The sequence below is a fragment of the Protopterus annectens genome, chromosome 12.part0, assembly GCF_019279795.1.
Source record: "Protopterus annectens isolate FY-2018-M chromosome 12.part0, PAN1.0, whole genome shotgun sequence".
NCBI lineage: Eukaryota > Metazoa > Chordata > Ceratodontiformes > Protopteridae > Protopterus > Protopterus annectens.
The window spans coordinates 1,088,954,367-1,088,980,900 of record NC_056746.1 but is presented as its reverse complement, the minus strand read 5'-3'; the positions used below and the strand labels follow the sequence as shown (position 1 = coordinate 1,088,980,900).

The 26,534-nt window shown below is 43.0% G+C and overlaps 1 protein-coding gene across 1 annotated transcript in view; it reads left to right on the top strand.

Moving 5' to 3' along the window:
- LOC122816990 (protein MTSS 1-like) overlaps positions 1-26,534 on the top strand; it is a gene marked incomplete in the record, with an annotated part of 941,883 nt that overhangs the window by 421,152 nt on the left and 494,197 nt on the right. Inside the window, 1 exon segment of the mRNA XM_044090103.1 lies at positions 4,021-4,105. Within this exon segment, the coding sequence (XP_043946038.1) occupies positions 4,021-4,105 (85 nt within the window).

Below are 26,534 nucleotides of genomic sequence, written 5' to 3'. Positions count from 1 at the left end.
GCTTTATTTAATGGAGAAAATGTTTAGCAAGACAAACTTTAACTGAGAATGTTTCACAGGTAATGTCGTACACAGCTGGCATTGTGTAGAGTGTATTATGCTAAAAACATTTTAATTTTCTTATTTTATGTCATGTAATGACTCGTCTCTGCTAGTTACCTTGGTCAGAATGCCCGCAATATCTCTACTGTAACAATGATCTATGTATTGTATTAATTGTACATCTGCCATTTTCTGTTTTGTAGAGTATGTGAAACATCTAGTAGCCACAAACATATTATAACCTGCATGCTGAAGTTTGTGAGATGAATCATTGCCTCCATACCTGACTTAAGTATTACAGGTACAAGACAGTGCAAATGGTAATCACAGCATCATTTCATAATTGAGGTTGTCATCTGAGGCTGACTTTGCAGCTATGATGGTTGTGTTCGGGTTTGATTATTTCACGCAAGTGGGGATTCTACACTGCAGTGCAGTGTTTCCTCTGACAAAGTTGGCTACATTTCAGGAAGCAAGTAAATGCTCATCTTTTTTTAAATACTTTGTCCATGAGAGGATTTATGGCTACAATTTTAAGGGTTTTCATTTAGTTTACATTTATGTAGTGAATATAGGACTTTAACTGCTGCAGTTAATAAGTAATGTGTCCACACTGAAAGTTGCATATGTGCATTTTTAATGAGTTTTGCTGTGTAGAGGTAATGTCCGGTCTACAAGATATAACCAGTATTCATACTTCATGCAAGTAATCTATCACTTTTTTGTGATAAATTAAGTTTATAAAAACTACACAAGTTTTTTTTTTTCACAGCCATCTTCAGCTTGCACTTTACCCTAGTACAGCTGATCTGGTCTAGAACCGGTTCACAGGAATCAGTTAAGTTTTTTTTTTCCTGTTACCAAACTATGGTCCTGAATGTTAAAGAAAGAAAGTATTATAATATTGTCAATTACCTGAGATTTAGCTTGAATGTCTTGAGTTTAGGTATTTCTATACATACAGATTGCAAAACTCATGCTATGTGTAAACCCTACCTACACACACACACACACACACACACACACACTTGTCAATAGTTGTTTCCTTGCCAAGTATCTGTTAGGGAAAAGAAGTAAATATTTCAAGAGGTCTGAGGCTTAGAAAAAACAAAAACCTTCTTTAGTTACCAGCTCTGATGTTCCTTTTTGAAACAAAAGTGGTGCAAACCCTAGACTCTGAAACCAGCATATAGCACCAGACTGATGAGCTGTCATGCTTTAGCTGTTGCCAGGTGATATTCCTGAACTTCTGAAAAAGTAATAAAAAATGAGTAAGTGGTGATGTGTTCTTCATGCACAAAGTCTGTCATTGGAATTGTAAGTATTAAATTAGAATTCCTCACATCATTAGTAATGAAGTCCATTCAGTATGCCCTCGTCTTCCGCACATTTTCATCCGACACAGGGTTTCATGTTCCCTGGAGAATTTGACAGGATAGGAACAGTGGTTAGATCTAGAGCTTGTAAAGCAGGTTAGGAAAAATAATTAGGGTTACTAGGAATATTGCAAAAATTAATATAACTGTAACCGCATCAGTCCACAGTGCAGGAGCTGTGAAATACAAGTGATAATGTCTTAGGGATGCGTTTGAATCCACATAGTGTCCCACTTGTGTATTAAAAGCTGAGATTACATAAATACGGAGTCCTTTTTTTATAAAAACTGTTCACTCTTCACATATTAATAGAACAGATATGCTTTTCACCATGGATACGTTGGAGAAAAAAAATTAGTCACCTACTAATAACCTGCTGAAAGTTTGATTGCACTTGTTACAGACCTTGAACAAAGTACTGATTCAGCAACATGTGATAAGCTTTAATGTATAGATGAAACAAGACTCCTCCCTATATGCATGAATAGTTTCTTTATGAATGGTATATACTCTGCAGTAGCTTACCTTGCAGATGTTGCTTTGTCTGCTTCCTTTGTGGATAGTACATTAGACCTGCTATGCTGTTATATTGCCTGTTAATCTTTCATTTATTTTGTATAGTGGAACAGATCAAATGACATTTTCTGCCAATTTCTAGTGAGATTTTGAGGCATGCCATAAAAGATAAGTGGATTAATATTGTAACTTTGCTGGGTAAATAAAAGCACAAGATATAGGTGGGGTGTGATATGACACTCATGGCATGTCAGCAGGCATCGCTAAATTCTTTTTTTAAAATTGATTTTTGGTATGCTACAGTTTTTTTTCTTCATGTGCTTTTGCAAAGAGCTTGCTACTTTGAGAGCCTTCTGTCTTTTCTCTTTTCCAGACCCTAAGTCAAGTCAGCTTTAACTTTTGAAATGTGCACACTTGTTAAACTGTTCTTGATGTGCACTTTGAACTGGCAACTGTACAGTGCAAACCAAGAATGCTTAATATGTATCACTTGCATCGAAACACCTTTTCAGCTACTGCTGCAGTTGTATTTAATTGTAGAGTCCCTTGTCTTTCCACACACATTACCCTATCATTGCTGCTTCATGTATTACGGACTGTTAGGGTTTCTAGTTAGCACATGTCCTTCTGTTAATCTTCACATGTTCAGTAGGTATTCATTCAGACTTTTTTTCTATGTGCTTTTTGTAACTGCGCCTGCTGACCATCACTCCTGCCCTTAGGTGGGCATGTCCCATTAACCCCCCCCCCCCATTACTGAATAATCAACCAAGTGCTGGAGTAAGAGTTAACCAGAGGGTCTGTTCTTCAGGCAGGTTTGAGGGTAATTTTGTGCCCTTGCTGATATCGTGACGGTGAGGATATATGTAAGGGCCTTTCCCTAAGCAGGAGGACATGTGATCCATGTCACCTCAGAGTCCACACTGCCATCCCCATGCGAGTGAGTGTTTATTCACACCCATGTAGAAGGCTGTCACCAGGTGGTGGCCTGGTGGACTAATGCCCATCCCCAGTACACACATTTACATTGCCTTCCCTCATCTGAGGTATCTTGGCAGTGCATGGGTGGCTGTGCACTGTCCTTCCTTCCTGATGGGCCTGCTCATTCTCCCTTGGTAACTCGGATGCCAAGTTGCCTGGGTTATATAGTCTGTGCTTTTATCCCACTACAACACTAGAGCGCTTTCACATTTAGCCAGTTGACCTGTTACCTAAACAGTCAAACTTTACAATGTCTGTGTACCTTTTTTCTCACTTTTCCATATAATTAGGAATTTGTGGTCATTTCAGTTTGCTGTTTGGATTACATATTTTGTGTAATGTAGAACGAATGAAAGTTACCATACTATAATATTAAACCTTTTCTGTTTCCCTTGTGGAAAATGCTGAAGATAAAGTTCTGATGTCGCGTTTATATTGGGTACGGAATGCAAAGAACTGCTACGTCATGATGAATAAGATGTCACTGTTGCATCCTGCAAAATAAAATATGGAATGGGAGGGGCAATCTGTTTAATTATTCTTTCTAATTGTTTTCTAGTGGTGCATATCCTGATTTTTTTTTTTGTCTTGGGTAATTTTTCAGTTTTGCTGTGCATTGATTATTTTTTTTTTTTGTACCTAATTGATCAGGTGGTGGTAACCTTTCTAGTTCTCTTGTTGCTTAATTCCGTTTTTACTTTTAACATCTCTCTGATGAGATAGTGTGCTGTGATACAAGCATCTGGATTTAACATTGTGTGTGGTATTTGCTCGTATGTATTAATTTTTTTTGTATTTGACTATTTTCCTCTATCATGGTGGCTATCATGTAGTGCTTCGTTTTTCCTCACTTACTGATCCTCTGAGGACCTGAGTGTGGTTCATATCAGTGACTATCAATGACTATCATATGGCCTGCCTGTGTATTGACAGGAAGCCATTTCAGTGCTAGCATGTCTGTTCTTTCTGCGGTCTGATTTGTGAATGTGTGGAAACTTCCTTTTTAAAGTGATTTTGTTTGTATAATTTTTATTTATAGTTTGTGTCTGAGTTCCTTGAAAATGTAAAATTTGCTTATTTTTTTTTTTTTTTTTTTTTCTTTTAGGAGCAACCAAGGAAATTGGCTCTGCTTTGACACGGATGTGCATGAGGCACAGAAGCATTGAATCCCGAATGAAACAGTTTACAGGGTGTGTATTCATTTCTTCTCAGTAAGGCATGTTAATATTTCTGAAGTGTTGTAGATTCTGTTTAATTCTGTGCATACAGCAGAAGCATTTTAAAAATTAAAATTCTGTTTGCTGTTGAAACAAGTTCTCATTAATAGTTTTATCCCATTTTTTTAGGTCACTCAGGTCCTTTGTTTGCCACCAATGTCTGCCTGTTTTCCCAACCTGTGTAAAAAGACTTTTTTTTACTGTTCCACCCCACATCGCTGAAGTGCCTTTGAATGTTTCTTGGGAGCTACATTCATTGTGCATGTGGCCCCTAGTTCTTTCTATTTTTTTTTTTTTGTCAAAGCCACTGCCCTTCTGTGTACCTTGGTTTCTTTGAAAAATCTATTTCTGGTTAGGTTCTGTGATGGTAGTCATCCTCTCCCCATCATTCACTATGCAAAACTATTCCTGCCAGTTTTGTGCTTGGGGAATAAGCATGTTGTAGCATCACCTGCTGACTGCATAAGCTTGCCTAATCCCCGAACCTTCCATTTCCTGCATCGTGCAGATATTGAAAAAAAAAATCATCTTGATTATTCATATGGTTGAGATTACTAGCAAAAGCCATCAGTGGCAGTTTTTTACAGGCTTGAGTATAACCATTGTAAATGCCAGAAGTTGATTGTATCTACCTGGAATCATTTGAGGGAGAAGCAGTTGGCCTGCTTTGGCATGAAATTAAATTATCATCAACTCCCTTTTTCCCATTTTCTGCATGGGGTTTTGTCACTTGTCATCATCTCTCTTGATTCATTGCCAGTCTCCTACCTTTTTTTGACGCCCATGCCTGACTGTCGCAGGTTTTGTCCCACACAATCCATCACTTCTTTTATTAGGATCTAGCTAAAAAGGTTTGTTCATATTTTGCAGGTGCTGAGCTTAGCCTTGACAACTGAAGGCTTCGTCAGTGCTAGTCTTGCACCTAGGTGGATGACAAATGGCTCACAAAATGTGCATCACCCCCACCTTTAACCATCAGGGTTTCATTTCAGGATGTTAGCACTACTTAGCTGCAGACTAAGTAGCAGACATGAGGCATCCAGCCTAGACAGCAGGCATGTTTGATGTCTAGTTGGGCACTTGAGCCACAGGTGTACGATTACTCTTTTAGGAATGTCATGTCAGTGCTGCTCCAACTGCAACCCTCCATGCCACCTTTACGTATGCTGTTTTTATTGTATACTGTTGGCATTATTGCTAATTTTTGGGATGTCTGCTGCAGTAGGCTGAATATCTGACCTGACTTGCAGTGCTTTTCCCCCTTTTCCTCTTGGGTAAATAGATCTTCCCCTCATAGATGTTAGGATGTCTGTGGTATGAGAGAGTCTGCCTGCATCATATTTTCTTCTTGCTGCAGTTTGTGGAAGGACGCATTCATAGTCTGTGCAAAGCTGCAAGTCTCATCAGTCCATTGTAGCTTGGCATCCAAGCTACAATTAAGTTCCCCATTGAGTAACTCATCTTTATTGCTTTGTCTACTGGCCTTAGAATACCAGTTTTGTAGGTTGCTGTTCATCAGATGTCAGGTTAAAAGTCAGCATCTAAAGTAACTACTTTTTTGAGTGCTTATTTTGTTTGGTTACAGAGCATAACAGCCTCTTGTCCACATTATGCAAGATTCAAGCAGAAAACCATCAAATGGAGAGCAAAGAACATCCAAGACTACTTAAGACAGAAGAGGCTGTGAGCCTTGAGTAGGGCCAATGTGGTGGTTTCCAGATTGTCCCTGAATGTTCCTTCTAAAAAAAATCACATAGAGAAGTTCCCACTTGAGAAGGTACACTGGGGGTACTGATATACTAGTCATGTCTCAAGGCCTACTTGATTTGAGAGCGTCAGGTCCAGTGAGGTGCTTTAGCAGCCTCTGTACAGGGCATCTAATTGGACAGAGGCTTCTGTGATGTCTCTCTGGAGGTTGTCATACTGTCTGAAAGTAGTAGTCTCAAGAGCTAAATGTCTTTAGATACTGGTTGGGATGCCCTTTGTGGGAATCTGGTTCTAACACCTGTCGTGTTTATGGAACTGGTGTTATACTGTCTGTTCATCATTAAATCACTAATGATGTATTTTAAGGAGTGTCTGAAAAAGGGTAACCAAGGAATAAGGTAAATGGAAGGTTAATTACACCAGTAAGGAATAAATGACATTAGATTTTTCTGTAGTTTGTATAATGTTCGTGTATAGTAAACATCCATTGAAGTTCAGTACTCCAGTTTTTCTCCATGAATTCTTAATTATGTGAAAATGTTACACTTTTTTTCTGCTGTACAAGCCTGTAATCGTTGGTGTATACAAAATGGAATACAGTCATTGCATACTGTATATATTTATTATTATTACACAAAATGCCAAACTAGGTAACAGAGCTGCTGGGTGGGGAGCCACCAGTTTGTTTTTGTGAACCTTATTAGTCGTACTAGCCTTAGTTTTTTAATTGAAGTATGGAAGTTGATAATGGGAGAGGACTTCAGACGCAATTCAGTTTGCAACATTGCTCCAGATATAGACTAATTTGTTTTTGTTCTGCAGAATGGCATTTAGACATGTTAATATACTGTACTGAGAAACTAGTAGTATGGAACATTTGGACATTCTAGAAGAGAGCCATTGGGATGGAAACGGTTTGCATGTGCTGTCTTTTTTGATACTGAGTGAAAGGTAACAATTTCCTTGTGACAGTTATAATATGATAAAAAAAAAAAAATTTTCATGAACATTAGAAGAAGAAACTTTAACGATGCTAGGCCAAAAACTGGTGACGTAATCCAAACCTCTAACAGCTAGTCACTACTTGTATCTGCCATCAGCTTCTTTGGTGGTGAAAAGGCTTGGATATATTTGTTCATGTCTTAATTGCTTTTCTGCATTTTTCTTCTGATGTGTTCTTAGCTACAGTGCAGTTTTCTTTTTGACGTGGATATATATATATATATATATTTATATATATATATATATATATATATATATATATTTATATATAGGGAGTGTATTTGTTCATTTTCATTAGTCCTCTAGTGGTTCTCTTGTACATGTTCATTGTGTCCATTTTTATCACTGGTGCTTCCTGATTTTCGTGAATGTAGTTACTGTGTTTATCCTTTGCATAATTGCCCTATGTAATTCTCCAATGGCTAGGATACGAATGTAGGCAACACTTTCCATTCAGACTAGTAAGTATTTATTAGCATGTGGCATTTATTGATTCATCCTGTTTAGTTTATTTCTTAATTATGTAAATCCAGTTGGCGTAAGTGACTGTATTAAAGAGTGATGTGACCACTGGGCTGTTTAAGTGACTTGTTGCACGTCCTTTGGCATGTGTGACCAACATCAAACAAAACTGCCTGCCCACACCTTGACACAGAAACTAAGCACACTGTCTCAGTTGTGTAGGCAGGTAAGTAAAAATAAGATTCCCTGCCCTGTAATTGTTAACAACTGAATGCAGTTTACTGGTTTTAAAGACTTTTTGTTCAGCTGCTTAGTCATTTGCCAATTCCATGTCACCATATTGCTGCTTTGTGTGGCAGGGGTGCCAGTTAAGTATGTTTGAAGTTACCAGGTCTAGCAGCATTACTTTAGAATTAAACACAAATTTGTTTTAAACTGCAGGTGGTTCTTGTTAATGTTTTTATAATCCTCTGTTTATGCCACTGCAAGTGATTGCCCTAAAATGAAGACATCCATTTTCTGTGATTTACTGAAAAGAAAACAGTCGTAGGCTTCCCTTCCAGTCCTTTAACTCTGGATGAACATTATATTGTCCACTGTTGCAGTAGTGATAACTTTTTGGGAACCTCTGCCACAGAAGGCCTGTTGTCTACCCTGAGAAATTTGCACCCTTCAGTCTTCAGGCCAGGCATCAGCATATCAGTGGTATAAGATAGAAGGTTGCTTGCACCAGCTTTAGTTCTTTCTTTCTTGCAGCATTGCAAGTGCAGATTGATGTGTATTGTGATAGCATTCTTAAAGTCTTTTGGTTCTGTCTGGCTTCAAGATTTTTCACGTAAGTACCTTGTCTCCATTGTTGAGCCAGTCTTGTCACTTTGATTATACTGTCTATATTTATACCTGTTGTTTTCGGGCATCGGGTATAATTGTCAGACTTTGTTCATTTGATGTAAGAAGCAGATCTCACATAGACTTCTACACAGGCTGTTTATTTTGTTTTAGTCCTAAGCATGACATCCCTGTCATCAGTGTTCTTGCTTTTTCCAGAACAACATTAAGTGACTAGCAAAGAGACTCCGGTAATATCTAAGCCAAAGAAGGATTTGCTGCTGGATCATGGCCACTGTGGCTTCAGCCAAGTCTACCCCAGGCATCCTGTAGTCAGATCCTATGCCTTTTTCTGTGTCTCAAGCATTTTCCTTTGGAACATTGAAAAAGGTTTACTGGCAAAGTCTCTTTATGGTCTTCAGTACAGGAAGAATGCAAAGCAAAATCCCCTTCTGCTTGCTGAATATTTTTTGTTGAATAAAACATTTTAGTTCCTCCTTGGCCTAGTCTGCATCAAAACGGATCCTTGCTCCTCCAAGGAAAAATATTCTGAAGATAGCTGGATACAGCCGCTTGAATCTCACACCTCCTTCTCTACATTGCCTGATTGCTGGGGTAAACTTGACTCTCTTCAGCCTAGTCTTCAGTGAGTAGTAATTTTCCACAAATGCGCTGTTCTATCGTTTTAATACTTTTCCTTTCTTTCACAGTCTCTCAGGAAACTGTTTCTGATGGTATGATTGCATCTTTACTAAAAATAGGTATTGACTGCTTTGTCATGGCCATGTGTGGAGCATACCCCCGATCTGCCCTTTCGATTTATAAATCCTGTTGTGGAACAGTCCAGTCCACTTATTTGTACTTTCATAAAATTAATAGTCTGTTCCTTCCAGCTTCTGTGGTACAGCAGAACATCTCAGGATTTCTTTGTGCTTTGTCTTCTACTTCTACAATTTTTTTAATAGCCTTTCTTGAGAAGCTTTTATTCAGCCAGCTTTTTCTTCCTTTCAACCTCTGATTTTCAGTTCTATCAGTTCACCCATATTCGTTAAAGCTTCCGTTTTTTCCGCCAGCATTTTTTATTTGAGTAGATATATTCTGTCAGTGTTTCATTTTAAGGATCTCTGTGTATGTTTTATATATGGTTTCCTCTAAATTACTGGAAGTCATCTAATGTGCCAGAGTTGAAATTTGAACTGCTTTTTGCTGAACAGGTGAATGTCTCCAAGAGATCTGATGTTATCTTAGTCACCATTCCTCACATTAGGGTTTTGGGTCCGATATCGGACCTGAGCCTGCATACACAAACAGCTTAGCTCAAGCTTCTCCCCTCCCATAATGCTCTGCTGCCCTCTAACCCCTCAGATCTCGTTTGCCACTCAGTAAGACAGACGCAGATTGCTCCACTCCTCCTAGTAGTAAATGTTTCTTTTGAGACTTGTGTTTGGGTTAATTCCTTTATTTTATACTGTTCATGATAGTTATTTTTCTCTTTCTATTCCCTCCCAGCTTGGTTATATAGTTTTTCCTTTGGCGCCTTTTTCTCAGGCTTGCTGGGGTTATTGTGTACTGTGTTTGGTCGAGGTAAAGTAGTTTAGTCCTAGAGTGTCTGAGTAGTTAGTATTTTGGATGGTTTTGTGGTGGGTATCCGAACTTAGCTTGTTTTTGGACCGCTGGTTTTGATAATGTCGGATAAACCCTTGGGGTTTGAGATGGTCCTCGTGTGGTCGGAAGATGCCTATTTCCAACTCACATGAGTGTCTGTATTGTCTCGGCAGTGACCACCTCGAGGTGGAATGTGGTATTTGTGCCTCCTTCAACCCTGGAGCTCTGGTTGACCATCTGAATAAGTTGCTGGTCAATGGTCTAGTGAAAGTAGGCCCCTTGGTCACTGGTTCCTCAGCCAAGGTGGGCTCCTCGGGGGAGAAGAGGAGGATTCCTGTGGAGGAGGCCCCTTCCAAACTTCCCAGGCTGTTGGATCCCAAGTCCTCAGATCTGAGATTCTCTGGTCCCAGAAAGTCCAGGGAGTCGTCTACTTGATCCAAAGGTTTGGATCCGACACCTTCAGCTCCCTCTCCCGGATCCAAAGCTCTGGATTCAAGACCTTCGGATCCGAGGGTAGGAGCTTTGACCACGGATCCGACCCTCTTGGATCCGAGGGATTTGAGGGCTGTTTCTTTGGATCCTTTGTTAATTTCGGCTCCGAGTAGGTCTGATCTGAGAGTCGTGCCGGAGCCGATTGTAGTGCAGGACCATCCCTTGGATCACTTGATTTCGGTGTAGGCCTTTTCTTCTAGTAGGTCTCACTCCAAGGAGCACAAGAGAAGACTCTTGGATTCCAGGCAGGGCACTCCCACCAAGTCCTCCATATCCTCCCGATCTTCCAGGACTGACTTCCCTATTGATATGGACAGTATGATTTGGACCTTTCTGAAAGCTCAGATGGAGTTGGGGCTTCTGGCTTCCTCAGCCCAAAGGTCTGGAATCCAGTCTGCCACTTCCCATTTTACTGCTCCTTATCTAAACATTGGCTTGGATTCTTAGGGACTGATGTATGGGGTGGAGGCCAGGGGAGTGTCTGGGTGCAGTTTGGTCTGTACCCCATTGGGATCGGCGGTTGGTACTGCTCCTGACCCCCTCCCCCAGGACAGACCATCCCTCTGGGCAGAGCTGTTGACCCGGGGTCCATGAGGCTAGATTCGGGTCCAGGTTTTGTGGACCGGTCTAGCCCCCTGGACATATTGGCCTTAGCTCTGGTCTGGTGTTGTCCGACAGAGCGGGGGGGGGGGGGTCCGGCGGGGCAGTCTACCTTCTCTTCTCCAATGGTGTTATCTGCAGGAGGAGGGGTATGGGACCTCCTCCAGTCTTTCAGCTTTCCAGGTGGCAAAAAGGTCCTTCTCTGTTGTCAGAGCTGCCTCCCCTGCACACAGTCATCCTACCCAACCTTAGTATCTGAACGGACCCTCCTCATCCTGCTTCTGGTTAGCCCATCCAGTCTAGCCTCCAGGGGGATGTTTTCCCCCACAGGGGTTCCCTCCTCTTCTGAGTCTTCCCTGCATCCTCTGGTGGAGGAAGTTCCTAGGAAGAGGACATGTAAAAGATGACCTCTAGACTCCCCCATGGAGTCCTTAACTGAAGATACGGATGCTGATGGAGATGGGTCCCCAAGATCTCTACTAGAGGACATCTCCTTTGGAGACGTATTCGAGATCCTCAAGGCCAAAGGCAGTTGGTCTGCCCAATCCCTGTCCTCTGAGGAAACCGTATTTCTGAAGGCTTTTGGTGCGGGCCCATCTACCTCTTGGGTGTCCCCCCTGATGATCCTCTTATTCTCATGGCCAGCAGGGCTTGGAAGGAGCCAGATATTGTGGAGCCACTGCCTAAGAAAGTGGACATTTTTCTTTGTCCCCCAGTGGATAAAACATTTTGGTCCAAGGCGGTCCTTGTTGATGCTATTGTGGTGTCCGCTGCCACCAAAAAGGAGTTGGCAGAGCAGAGTTCTTCTGTCCACCCTCCCAATCGCGAATTGAGAGCTCTGGACAGATTTGGAAAGCGGTTGTTCGCTTCGGCTTCCTATAGCCTGCGAGCCTGAAATTATCTTGCGCATTTCACCCATCTCCAGAGGGATTTAATAAAGGAACTGTTAACTTCCCTCTCTGGGTCTGTCTGAGGAGGAATTTAAGGTGATTTCTCCTAAACTTAAATAAGTCAGAGTCCTCTCTAGGCACAAAACTGTCAGTGGAAAATAAGGAACTACAAACGTAAAAAAGCACCGACAGTACCACAGCTAGGAGATTTATTAAAGTTGAACAGTACAAAGGTTAGTACTTTCAGAGATCTAACCCCTTCATCAGACTCTTCAACAGGTCTGAAGTAGGCATAGATCCCTGAAAGCACTAACCTTTGTACTGTTCAACTTTAAATCTCTTAGCTGTGGTACTGTCGGTGCTTTTTTACGTTTGTAGTTGACTTCTCCTAAGCTGTCCACCCTTCTTTCAGTTGAGAATTCGTCCATGAGGCTAATTTCCAATGCTGCAGAGTGGTCCTCATGGGCGGCGGATTCAGGCATCACCATTAAGATTCATGCCTGGCTGTGCCTAAACGGGTTTGCAGAAGCCTTCAATATGTCGTTTATCAATGCCCCCTTTGATGGTTCCACTCTGTCTGGTCCTAGTGTGAAAGAGATGTTGACCTGCAGTGAACAGGAAGGGAAGACTTTGTCGGCTGTTGGGATCAGATTTTCTGCCCCTCAGAGGTTCTTTTCTAAGACCCAGAAGGGGAGAAAGAAAATGTGGTTTCAGAAGGCACAGTTTTTCTTTCAGTATCATTCCTCTTCCAGGGAACGGGGAAGAGGTTTCAATGGTAGATGTCGTCCTAGGGGCAGAGGAGGCCTGCAGAATCAAGGTTCCAGGGAGCCCTTCTTTGCAAAACCTTTTCAGCATCCCTGAGTCATTGCCCGACTGTCCTTCCCTGGAGGCATTCGGGGGTCAGTTATCTTTGCACCCTCTAACATGGGCAAGCATTACAAACAATCAGCGGATGCTAACAATTATATCCAAGGACTGTTGCATTCCCTTTTCAGAAGTTCTCCTGAAATCCAAAAGTCTTCCGAACGTGCCACCCATTCAGAAAGAGTTGTCCCCACAGGGGGTTATGAACCTTCAGAAAAGAGCCTTCCAAGAGGTCCCCGCAGGGCAGTGAAGATCCAGAACTTATTCCCGCTTCTTTTTAGTTCCAAAGAGAACAGGGGACCTACGTCCTACTCTGAACCTCAATCGCATGAACCTGTCAATACAGAAGCCAAAGTTTGGGATGGTCACTGTGAAGTAGATTGTGCCCCTTTTACACAGCAAAGGCTGGATGTGCTCAGTGGACCTCCAGGACGTGTACTACCATACAAAGATGGCTCGACGGTTTGGGAGGTTTCTCAGCTTTCGCTTGGGAGCTGATCATTTTCAGTTCAGGGCCCTGCCCTTTGGCCTCACCACAGCCCCCCCCCAGGTGTTCAAATGCATGGCAGTGGTGGCAGCTCATCTCCTACTGCAGGGAATCCAGGTATTTCCCTATTTGGATGATGGGCTGTTAACGGCCCCTACAAGGCATCAACTATTGGACAACATTCATACCTTACTTTCCCTGTTTCATCAGTTGGGAATTACGGTGAACATGGTCAAATCCTCCTCGATTCCTACCCAACGTTGGGAGTTCATAGGCACTCTGTTGGATACCACCATGCAGAGCGCAGCCCTTCCTCTAAGCCAGGTGTCCCTGATTTGCTCCCAGGTTCAAGTTCTGCTGGAGCAAACATGCCCTCCGGCTTCACACATTGTCTGAGCTCTAGGGTCCATGGCAGCTCTCATTTACTTAGTACCGATGGCTTGGTACCACATGAGAGTTCTTCAGTGAAGATTTGCAGTTCAGTGGTCAGCGTTTCTGCATCCCCTTGTGGTGGATTCATTCACCGGACCTCTTACCGGGCAGGTTGTTCTCTCCAACAGTTCCCATGGCCACAGTCACTCCGGACACTTCCCTAATAGAGTGGGGGGGGGGCATTTCCAGGGAAAGATGGTCAAAGGGACGTGGTCGTCTTCGGAGACCATACTGCACATCAGTGTCCTGGAGATGAGCTCAGTCCTTCTGTCGTTGCTTTTCAGGATTGCCTCCCTCGGGGGAACGATTGCAGTTCTATCGGACAGCATGGCAGTTTGGTATATAAACAAGCAAGGGGGCACACGTTCTTATCTGCTTTTGTTACGAGGCCATGCTGGTCTGGGAATGGGTGATGTCCACGGGGCACTTTCTCATTGCAATGCACATTCCCGGAGCATCGAATGTGTTGGCAGACAAATTGAGCAGGGCTATTCTGACCCCTCATGAGTGGTCACTGAATCCAGTGGTGGCCTAGCGGATCTTCTGTCAGTGGGGATGGCCCGAGCTGCGATCTGTTTGCATCTCCTCTTAACCACAAATGCAGAAATTTCTTTTCATCGATTCCCCCAGAGAGGATGCGCTCACTCACGATTGGCCTCCAGGTCTCCTGTATGCCTTTCCACCTTTGCCCTTAATTTCCAGAGTACTTCAGAAAGCCAGACACCTCAAGGAACAATTGATCCTCATTGCCCCTTTCTGCCCTCTGCAGGTGTGGTTCTCCCATCTATGGTCTCACTTTAGGCACCCACCCTGGGTGCTCAATCCAATTCCAGGTTTTTTTATCTCATCTATCTCTGCTTCCGCTCCCGAACCTTCAGACCCTGCATCTGACAGCGTGGTATGTCCACTTCCAGTGATTTTGGCTAAGTCCAGGCTAGCCTCACCTGTAAAGGATATCTTTGCTTCCCAGAGATCTTCCACTAGGAAGGTTTATACCAGTTAAATGGAAGAAATTTTCTGTTTGGGTAAAGAATAAGAATCTGGACCCCATTTCAGCTTCCATTCCTGAGCTCTTTCTCTTTTTAACTTCTCGTTTTAAGGAAGGGGCCAGTTTCTCCACGATCAGGGTTCAGTTGGTGGCAGTTTCGAATTTTCATCTTGGTGATTCTACCATTTCTTCCCACCTCTACAAGGCCTTTTTAAAAGTTTTTTTTTCTTTTGCGTCCCCCCCGTGAAGCATCCATCTCCTGTGTGGGATGTGACATTGGTGCTGCAGGCTTTGACAAAACCACCCTTCGAACCAGCGGCATCTTGTGATATCAGATTCCTTTCATGGAAGACTGCCTTTTTGGTGGCAGTAACTGCTCTCTCTGAAACCAGATCCAGCCTTTATGCCCAAGGTGGCTTCAACAGCTGCTATTAATCAATGTATTCATCTTCCAGTATTTTTCCCCTAACTATGTCAGTAAAGGGGAATATATCCTGCACACCTTGGATGCTCATCGTCAACTTCATTTTTATCTACATAGGAGTAAAGAGTTTAGACGTTCAAACCAGTTGTTTTTGTAGCCTTTTCTATGAATAGAAAGGTAGAGGAATTTTGAAAGTCACGGTCTCCTGCTGGATTTCACAATGTATTTCCTTCATTTACTCTTCAGAAGGTGTTCCATTATCTGCACCAGTAAATGCTCGTTTCATCAGAGCGAGGTCTACCTCAACTGGGTTTGCAGATCGTCAATGTCTAGATGACATTTTGCAGCAGCAATGTGGTCTTCTCCTCACGTGTTTATTTCCCGCTATAAGTTGGAGTCGGTTTCTAGAGGAAGGACTTCCTTTGGCTCCATGGTGGTTAGGCATGTCCTTCTTGAGGCCTCCCAAGATTTAGGAAGCTGGGGACTCTGACCCTAACGAGAGGAATGGTGACCAAGATAACATCAGATTTATAGTTATGTACTTAACATAACTTAACATCTGTGTTATCTGTAGTCACCATTCATCAGTCCCACCCACCAGCCCCCTTCCTGGGAGATTAGCTGGATTATGGAGGTCCTGTTTTGCTATTAATTGTTTTTGGTCTGTCTGTCTTTCCTTATGCAAACTCGATCTGAGGGGTTAGAGGGCAGCAGAGCATTATGGGTGTGGAGGAGCTTGAACTAAGCTGTTTCTGTGTATGCCGGCTCGGATCCGATATCGGATCCAAGACCCTAACATGATGAATGGTGACTACAGATAGCACAGATGCCAAGTTATGGTAAGTACTAACTATAATTATCTTATTTTGCTTTTCTGGTTGTCTTTCTCTGAGGAGGTTCATTTTTTTTTTCTTTGCTGGTGGCTTTGCAATACAATTAATAGTCAGTGACTGAATTTCTACCCAAACACTCAATTGCAGTGACCATTTTTCTCAGTTTGCCTTCATACGTGTCAACTCCAAGATCACACTACAGTGGGGAAAGGGGCAAATTTCCTTATCTGTACTGCAGTGTGATCTCAGAATGGTTCAACGGCCTGTATTGTCGAAAAGATAGTACATTCAACAATGTGGCCATTCGTTGATAACATAGACTTGTTGCCAAGATATGCAAACAAATCAACATTTTTTTAAGATGCTGGCAAGGTTGCAAAGATGTTCCCTTTGGCAGATCCTGCATGCTCAGTGTGTCATGCTTAGGGTGTATCGCAGTCATGTATGGGGCAGAGGAGCATCTTTTTTTTTGGTATTGCCAGAGGTTAAATATGTATAAAGTGCTTGTCAAGGCGGTTATGGCTATTATGTCGTAGTGGTTTTAGAATATGATAAACTAATAGCTTTGACAAAAATGAGAAGGCATTCGTAAACATAATGATGGTAGCTAAGAATGCAGTAACTAGGAGGTGAAAATGTAAAACTGAGCCAGCTATTGATGATGTGGTATATGTTGTAGATAATGTGGAAAAGTGGAATTGCAAAAAATAGATATTCCAGCTATAAGTTTTCATTCAGATAGTTGCTATGGTGTTTTAAAAGGAATTGGTGTAATTAATTTTATTATGTACTTTTGTGGTGGATGGAGTAGATTAACTCAGTAGTAAGTTAATATAAATAGAATGGAGACCTAATTGAGCTTGGTTGACCAGGCAGAGTGAAAGAAAACTGAAGGTACTATTTTTCCAAGTCAGTAATTCCATTCTGTACTAACATAACCATGCTTAGAATGGAAAGTGATAGTTTCAGTGCTAGACAGATGTGAGGTTCGTCTTGTGAGCAGTGTTGAAGTGGTGTGTGTGTGCTTTATATGTTTACTTTTTATTTTGTATTCCAGGTTTACTTGTAAAAAGTGAAGTGTCTCATTTTCAACAGTGGCAAGTACCACTTGAAATTGATCGGGGTAACTTGGGGAAAAGCACCTTTGAATGGAAATTTATAACGAAACTACCATAAATTGTCATTGTGTTCTTTATAGTTATACATGAAGTAGAACAATTTTGCAGTAGGCACTTTTTCTTTAGAATGTTTCTGTAATCCTTTTAAGAATGGATTGGACATATGTTTGTACCAGTGTTGTGGTACAGATAAACGAAAGCTTATTTAACATTGTTTTTATCAAAATATGTAACCTGTACCATAGTGTAACTTTTTTGTTTGTTATTCTCACTGTAGGAAAAAAAAACTTTCTTCCTTTCCTAACTTCCAGTACTATCCAGTCTGAGGATCATAGACTAGTATGTCCTGTCTTTAGTCAGTATTTTAAAAGGCTTAATATGCAAACAGATTCTTAACTATGTTGATGTTCTTCATGTTTCACTGTTGCAGTCATCGCATTTGATATATCTGCCTGCAGGTAGCCCTCAGTTGGCCTGTATACCAGAGTCTTGGAATTTCTGCTTCGGATGCTGTCAATTCTTTCATGACGTCAGGTCGTCAAGGGTATAAAACATGCAGCCGATGCCATTACGTCAGCTTTTCTTGACATGCAGTGTCCGAAGCAGAAGCCGTTCGCAAGTGCCGGTCGGCCACCTCCTGAAATTTTCGTTTTTTGAGTTTCAGACCTGAAGTCTTATAAAAGAAAAGTGCCCTTTTGGGGGTCCTTTTTTCTGTCTCTAACCGATGTCAGAAAAAGTTAATTGTTTTGCCTGTGGAAAGCGAATACCTCACAGAGATTTTCATTCTTACTGCGTAACCTGTTTAGGCCCAGACCATGACATTCCTTGCTGTCTGTTTTGTGCCTTGTTCAATGCACGAACTATTAGTTGTCGGGCTATTTTTGTTGCTAAATTCTTTCGCTCTCATTCTCCGTATTCCGAAATGGCTTAGATAAGCCCATCCATCTACAGATCTTCCGAAAAAATGTAAGGATAAAGACAGACCGCATAGGTCCAAAACTGCCGACAATGCTTTCGTTAAGCTAGTCGCCAGTCCGCTGGTACTCAGTGAGGCGCTTTCGCGCAGCCCCTGATACCTGCTTCTACTGATTCGCAGGCCTCTACTGAGACCCATTCGGAGTCCGGTATGCTGCGAGATGCTTCAACTATGGAACCTGCGGATGTGTCTACCTTGGATGAGTCCGGAGCTGCTGTGCAGGCATCGGCTTCTGTGGGTGTATTTAGGCCTTCCGATTTTCATATTAAACTGACGACTTGGTTTCAAACCAATAATACCAAAATTCTCAGGTGCAGAGTTCGCACTACGCCTAGGAAATCAACAACAAAAGTGCATTCTCAGGCCCACATGCCTCAGAAGCAAATGCTTAGAATGGCTGAAGATCTTATTACTTTAATTAGAGGAAGCCAGCCCCCCTCAAAAAGACCAAGAACTGATTTTCCTTCTGATTCTTCAGATCATGAGTCTGTTGACTCTGATCCTTCTGATTACCAGGACATACCCTTATCTACCTATGAGGATTCTGATGCAGAGGATTCCATTTCCTCTGCTTCACCACCAGAAGATTTATCTTTTGTTGAATCCCTACATATCCTTAGAGAGCATTTCCGTTGGGAGTGCCAGGACTACCAACAATCCAAAAAGAGACTCGGGGAATTTTTAAACTTGCCTCGGCACAGTTCTCTAGCTATCCCTCTTGTTCTGGAAATTGTAGATGATGTTTTCTTGGAATCCAGCCTTACCCCTGATACTTTGCTGTACTACAGAGTACCTGACTCCCACAAATTTCTCTCCAAGAATCCAACTGCTGATCCAGAGACCATTTCCCAGGGACCTAAAGGCATTAAGGCTACTACAGCCAAATACCCTACCCCTTCGGACAGGGACTCTAGGGCTTCAGACAGATGGGGTAAGAAGGTATACACCTCTGCTACTCTTGCTATCAGGGCTTTAAATTACTAGTTTCATATGTTAAAGTATCAGCAGCATATTATGGAGCTAATTAAACAGAAAATTACGTTGATTCCTGTTTGTGCAGAACATAAAGATTTACGAGAGTTAATGCATTCTGCTAACCAGGTTGGAAAACATATTTTGCAATGTGGTTTTGATGCCTCAGAAGCATCTTGCAGGGCTGCTGTCACTGGGTCTGTTCTTAGAAGGCATGCTTGGCTTAAGGAGCAAATCTTGCCAGACCATGTCAAAGCAAATTTACTAGATGCACCATTACACCAAGAATGCCTATTTGGCAATAAAGCAGAAGTCATCCCCAAAAAGATGGAGGAAAAAGCTAAATCTATGCAAACTGTTAGATTTCCTACAGGTACAGCCACCTAGATTCAGTAGGCATTGGCCTTCTAAAAACTGGTCCTTCCCAGCCCCTCCCAGGCCTTCTCAGTCCAAACCCAGGGGCAGCAGACCTCCAAGATTACAGTCTCAGGGTATGCACAGATCTAAGCAATGGAGTGCTCCCACCTCTAAAGCAGGGAGTAGTAATCCACCATCCTGTGGTATATTCTCGCAATGACCTATCCTTAACTCTTCCAAACCTTGCCCAAGTACTTGCACCCTTAGGGGGAAAACTTGCCCTGCATGCAAAAAACTGGGAGTACATCACCCAGGACAGATGGGTCTTGAACATATCGCCCAAGACAAATGGGTCTTGAATACTGTATCCCAGGGATACAAATTCTACTTTCACTCACTGCCAACCCCAAGCGGATGGCCAGACCTCCCCCCAAACCAGTAGGCAGAGGCCCAAAAGCAAGTACTTTCTCTTCTCAGTATCAAGGGTATTCAACCTGTCCCAGCAGAGCAAAGGGGACAAGGTTTTTACTCGAGACTTTTTCTGGTACCCAGAAAAGAAAACTCTTGGCGCCCTATCCTGGATCTGTCTATTCTCAACACCTTCCTGGTGGTTCCCAGATTCAAAATGCTTACTGCCCAACCGCTGCTTTCTATGCTAGCCAAGAACTCCTGGCTAGCCACCCTAGACTTGAAAGAAGCTTATCTGCACATCCTCATAAGGGAATCTTGCAGGACATTTTTACGTTTCAGAACAGGCTCTATGCAGATGTTCTTGGTGTTTCACTGTTGGTCATTGCATTTGGGTTATCTGCTTGCAGGTAGCCCTCATTCGGCCTGATTAACAAAGTCTTGGGTCATGCATCGGTTGCTGTCCCTTCTTCCATGACGTCAGGTTGTCAGGGGTATAAAACATGCAGCCGATGCCATTACATCAGTCTTTCTTGCCGTGTGGTGCCCGGTAGGCAGACTCCTGAAATTTTCATTTTCGAGTTTCAGAACCGAAGTCTTCAACTAAAGCTAAGTACCCTGTTGGGGAAACTTTTTCTTACTCCTTACCGATGTCAGTAAAAGTTAATAATTGCATTACTTGTGGAAAGCAAATACCTCATAAAGATTTTCATTCGTACTGTATTCCTTGCCTAGGCCCTGACCACGACGTACCTTGCTGTCAGGTTTGTGCTTTATTTAATCAGCACACTATCCATTGTTGGTATATTTTCGCCTCTAAATATTTTGGTTCTCTGTTTAATTATCCAGAAATGTCGGTTAGCCATCCAACTACTGGGCATCCGAAAAAATGCAAAGATCAAGACAGAGACAGGCCGCCGAGGTCCAAAACTGCCAGTGATGCTTCTCCTAAGCCGGTCGCCAGTTCGCCGGTACTCAGTGTGGCGCTTTCACAGGCCTCTACTGAGACCCATTCGGAGTCCGGTATGCCGTGAGGTGCTTTAACTATGGAACCCTCGGATGTCTCTACCTTGGATTGGTCCGGAGCTGCTGTGCAGGCACCGGCTTTTGAGGGTGTATTCAGGCCTATGGACTTGCATATTAAACAGACGCCTCCTTCTTCACTTAGACCTAAATCTCGAACCATGCCTAAAAAAAGACGACGCCCAGGCCACATGCTCAGGCCTCTGTCTAAAAAAACAAATGATAAGAATGGCTGAAGACTTAGTAACTCTAATCAGGGGTAGCCAATGCCTCCCCTTTCTAAGAGGCCTAGGACTGAAGTTGTTTATGAATCTTCTGACCAGGATTCTGTTTTTTCTGATTCTTCTGTTGATCTGGATTTGCCCTTCTCTACTTATGAGGATTCTAATGCAGAGGACTCCATTCCCTCTGCTTCCCCTCCAGAGGATTTTTCTTTTGGGGAAACCTTGCTCTAAGGGAGCATTTCCACTGGGAAAGCCAGGATTTTTCTGATTCAAAAAAGAGGCTTAGGTATTTCTTACTCCTACCTCAGCATAGGCCTTTAGCTATTTCTCCTGTACTAGACATTGTTCATGATGCTTTTTCGGAATCTAGTTTGGCCCCTGATTCCTTGCCTCCTGCTCCCAGAAAACCCGCCAGATACTACAGGGTCCCTGTGTCACACAAGTTCCTTTTTAAAAATCTGATTGCGGATCCAGAGACCATTTCACAGGGGCCCAAGGGCATTAAGGCTTCTACTGCTAAAAATCCTACCCCTTCTGATAGAGACTCCGGGGCACTGGATAGATGGGGTAAGAAGGTTTACACTTCTGCAACCTTGGCCATAAGGGCTTTAAACTGCCAGTTTCATATGTTAAAGTATCAGCAACATGTTATTGGATTGCTTAAACATAAAATGATGTTGATTCCTGACTGCGTGGAAAATAAAGAATTACAGGGATGTAATGCATTCTGCTGAACAAGGGAAAACACTTTGCAATGTGGTTTTGATTCATTAGAGGCCTCTTGCAGGGCTGCTGTTACTGGGTCTGTGCTCAGAAGGCATGCTTGGCTAAAGGAGCAATCCTTGCCTGATCATGTTAAAGCTAAATTGTTGGATGCTCCCTTAAATCAGGACTGGCTGTTTGGCAACAGGGCTGAGGAAATTCTTAAAAAGATGGAAGATGAAGCTAAATCTATGCAAACTGTTAAAGATTTCTTACAAGTTCAGCCTCCTAGATTTAGTAGGCACTGGCCCTCTAAGAATTGGTCCTTTCCAGCGCCTTCCAGGTCTTCTCAAGCCAAACCCAGACTCAGCAAAAGCCCCAGGTTTCAATCCGAGGGAACACACTAGACTAAGCAGTGGGGGGGGGCCTCCACTTCCAAATCTGAGAGTAATAAGACTCCCCCCTATGGTAAACTGTCTCAATGACTTCTGTGTAAAATTTCCAAGCACTTATCATCTGACTGCCCCTTTGGGGGGAAAGATTGCTCTTTATGCAAACAACTGTGAACTCATTACCCAGGACGAATGGGTTTTAAATAGTGTCCCAGGGATACAGATTTCACTTCCACACGTTGCCAACACCAAGCGGGTGGCCAAACCTACCCCCAAGTCAGTGGGCAGAGGCCCTAAAACAAGTACTTTCTCTCTTAAGCATGGGGGCTATTCAACTCGTACCGGAAGAGGAAAAGACAAGGTTTTTACTCAAGACTTTTCCTGGTACCCAGAAAAAGACCATTTATGGCGTCCTATCCTGGACCTGTCTACTCTAAACACCTTTTTGGAAATTCCAAAATTCAAGATGCTTACTCTTCACCAATTACTTCCTATGCTAAGATGCCTGGTTGGCAGCACTAGATTTAAAAGAAGCATACCTGCACATCCCAATCAGGGAACCTTGCAGAAGATACCTAGACTTCAAAGCAGGCTACATGCACTATCAGTTCTCTGCACTGCCCTTTGGCTTATCGTTCTGCGCCCTGGGTATTCACAAAAGTGCCTAGCTCCAGTTACTGCATTTTGCAAGCAAAGAAATATTCAAATGTACCCATACCTGGACGATTGTCTAGTTCAGGCAAAAAGCCAGGACATACTTTTGAATCATCTGGCCTTTGTACAAAGGGTTCTAACTTGTCTGGGGTACATCATAAACGAAAAGAACTCAAACCTGGTACCCTGTCAAATTATATTCCTGGGAGCAAGCTTGAATACAACTTCCCAGATGGCATACCGCATGCCAGAGAAACAAATGTATTTGACAACCTACTTCAAACAAGTGGCCACAAAAACCCCTGCTATCTGCAAGACAAATACTGTAAGCCGTGAGGTTTGTGGCTTCCTGTATTCTTCTAATTCCATATGCAAGACTGCATATGAGGAAACTACAGTGGTATCTAAAAAGCCTGTGGTGTCAACATTCTTAGGATCTAGAAGCAATGATTCCTATCATACCTTGCCTAAGCCTAGAATTCCTTTGGTGGGCAGAGGCCTGCCACCAAAACAAGGGACTACCTTTCACAGCCCCCCCCCCCCGCCACCCAAACCCTAACAGATGCATCAGACTATGCATGGGGGGCTCACCTGGCAGGAAGTGCATTCAGGGCAAATGGAAACCAAGTCAAATGCACCTGCATATCAATCAAAAAGAAATGTTAGCTGTACAGAATGCTCTGACAGCCTTCAAGGACCACATTCTTCCAGGACAACTTGTGTTTAAGATGGACAACACCACTGTTATGTGGTACATAAACCAGCAGGTGGGTACACATTCTCCCCCCACCCCTTGCAGACTAGACATGGCACTGTGGAACACAGCCATGAGCTACCAAGTGCACCTACAAGCTCAGTTCCTGCCAGGAACTTAAATACACTGGCAGACGGACTAAGCAGAAACCTCATGGACCCACACAAGTGGAAACTGGAACAAAGGATTTTCAACATGTTGAAAAGCAAATGGGGGTGCCCAGATATAGACCTGTCCCCCCCCCCCCCCGAACTACCAGTTGGACAAAATTTGCACAAGGACTCCCCACAAGCAAGCCTAGAAAGTGGATGTTCTGTCCTTCAGCTGGAAAAACCTGTCAGTCTATGCCTTCCCCCCTCTGCCTCTGCTTTCCAAAGTACTACTAAAAAATCAAACCGGACAAATCAAGGATGATTTTGATTGCTCCAGACTGGCCACACTAACACTGGTACCCCCTCCTGCGCAGTGTGTCATGGTTATCCCCATGGCACCTGCCTCAGACTCCTTCCCTGGTGGCTCAGCAGGAGAACCAGATTCTGCACCCTCAACTTCTAACACTGAACCTTGCAGCCTGGCTAATTACATAATTTCTCCTCTACCATCCCTCAGTAAACCTGTGATGGATATCATTTTAGTGGCAAGGAGGCCTAGTACTAGAAAATCTTATGCTGAAAAATGGAAAAAATTCTGTGCCTGGAACCAATCTCAAGGGATGAGCACAGCAGCGCCCAATTTCCCTCAGATTTTACAATACTTAACTGAGATGCTTCACAAGGGCCTGTCTTTTGCCTTCATTAAAATCCACGCCTCAGCCATTTCAGCTCATTATAGCACAGAACCTCCCCTCTTCTCTCATCCACTGCTCAAGCAGTTCCTCAGAGGGGACAGAAATTTGAGACCACCCAAGAGTGCTGCAACCCCAGCCTGGGACCTTAACTTTGTTTTGGAGAAACTCACTCTACCTCCTTTCGAGCCAGCTGCTACTGCAGGCTTAAAATTTCTTTCTTGGAAAACCGCTTTCCTTTTAGCAATCACTTTAGCTAAAAGGGTATCTGAATTACAGGCCCTTATGGCAGTGAAGCCTTTCATCATCTTTCATGCGGACAGGGTGTCCCTCAGAACCAATCCATCCTTCATGCCCAAGGTGGTATCCAGTGTGGCTCTTAATCAGTCTATTCATTTGCCAACCTTCTTTCCCAATCCACAGAACAAAGGGGAACGGATACTGCATTCCTTAGATGTGCACAGACAACTTAGGTTCTACTTGGACAGGACTAAACCTCAAAGGAAATCTGAACAACTGCTGGTAGCATTTGCTGCAGGGGCAGAGGGGAAGGCTATTTCAAAGCAAATCATTTCTAAATGGATAGGCCATTGCATTCATTTCTTCTATAAGCACCATGGAAAACCTATCCCTCAGGAGATCAGACTTCACTCCGCCAGGGCTGCATCTACCTCTACAGCCTTTCTCAGAGGCATCCCTACCAGGGACATCCTAGAAGCTGCTACCTGGAGTTCTGTGCATACTTTCACCAAGCATTATCATTTGCCAATTTTCTCTAAATCCAGAGCTGGCTTTACCACTGTAGTCTTGCAGGGCCTTATAGCTGGTCCTTATGCCATCTAAATTCCTCTTCCCAGCCATAGCTTTGGGAATCTGTCCAAATGTAATGACTGCAACAGTGAAACACAAAGAACATAGTACAGTTGTGTACACTTACAATAAATGTAGATGTTAGAGTGTATTCACTGTTGCAGTCCACGTTACCCTCCTGCCATCCCCCTGTCATTCTACAGTTTATCTTTCCTTTATCTTCTACAACCTATGTGGTGCGTTTGCTTGTAGATGAAGGTAAAGTTTATATTGATGCATGTATATAGATAGATAGTTGTGTACACTTACCATAAATGTAGATGTTCAAGTATATTCACTGCTGCAGTCCTGGTTACCCTCTCTCCAGCCCCCTAACTTCTTTTGGCTATACCTCTACTTTCCTTTACTATGCTTAAAAGCCTTTTTGGTATATTTGCTTTTTTGTTGGAGGTATATCTTTGTACTGTTATATTTAATTGCTCCCCATTAGGGGGGCACCTGACATCTGGGGCAGGAAAATTTGATGTAATGGCATCAGCTGCATGTTTTATACCCCTGACGTCATGGAAGAAGGGACAGCAGCTGACGCAGGACCCAAGTCTTTGTTCATCAGGCCGACTGAGGGCTACCTGCAAGCAGGTAACCAAAATGTAATGACTGCAACAGTGAATACACTCGAACATCTACATTTATGGTAAGTGTACACAACTACTTTCTCTGCCCTTTCCTTTGGCTTATCTACTGTGCCCAGGGTATTCACAAAATGCCTAGCTCCAGCCATTGCATATTGCAGGCAGAGAAAAATTCAAATTTACCCGTACTTGGACGATTGCCTGATTCAGGCGGACAGTCAGGAATTGCTACTCCAGCACCTGACATTTGTAAAGAGACTTCTAACTTCACTGGGGTACACCATTAACGAAAAGAAATCACATCTGGTACCCAGTCAACAGATTGTGTTCAAGCTTGCTCCCAGGAATACAATTTCCCAGATGGCACTCCTCACTCCAGAAAAACAAATTTATTTGACAAACTACTTAATTCTACAGGTCACCAAAACCCAGCTATCTGCAAGAAAAATACTGCAAGCCCGAGGGTTCATGGCCTCTTGCATTCTACTAATTCCATATGCAAGATTGCATATGAGGAAACTTCAATGGTACTTAAAAAGTCTCTGGGGTTAACATTCTCAGGACCTGGAAACAATGATTCCTATCATTCCTTGCCTAAGGGCAGAGTTTTTTTGCTGGGCAGAGGCCTGCTACCACAACAAAGGACTCCCTTTCACTCAACCCCCTGCTGCCCAAACCCTAACAGACACATCAGACTATGCATGGGGGGCTCGCATGGCAGGGCAATGCATTCAAAGCAAATGGAGCCCAAAGCAAGTTCACCTGCATATCAATCAAAAAATGCCTTATTCTTCCAGAGCAACTATTGATAGACAGACAATACCACAGTTGTGTGGTACATAAACAAGCAGGGGGGAACCCATTCCTACCCACTCTGCAGGTTAGCCATGGCTCTGTGGAACACAGCCTTGATCAGTCAAGTGCACCTGCAAGCTCAGTTCCTGCCAGGCAAACTAAATTCACTGGCAGATGACTTAAGCAG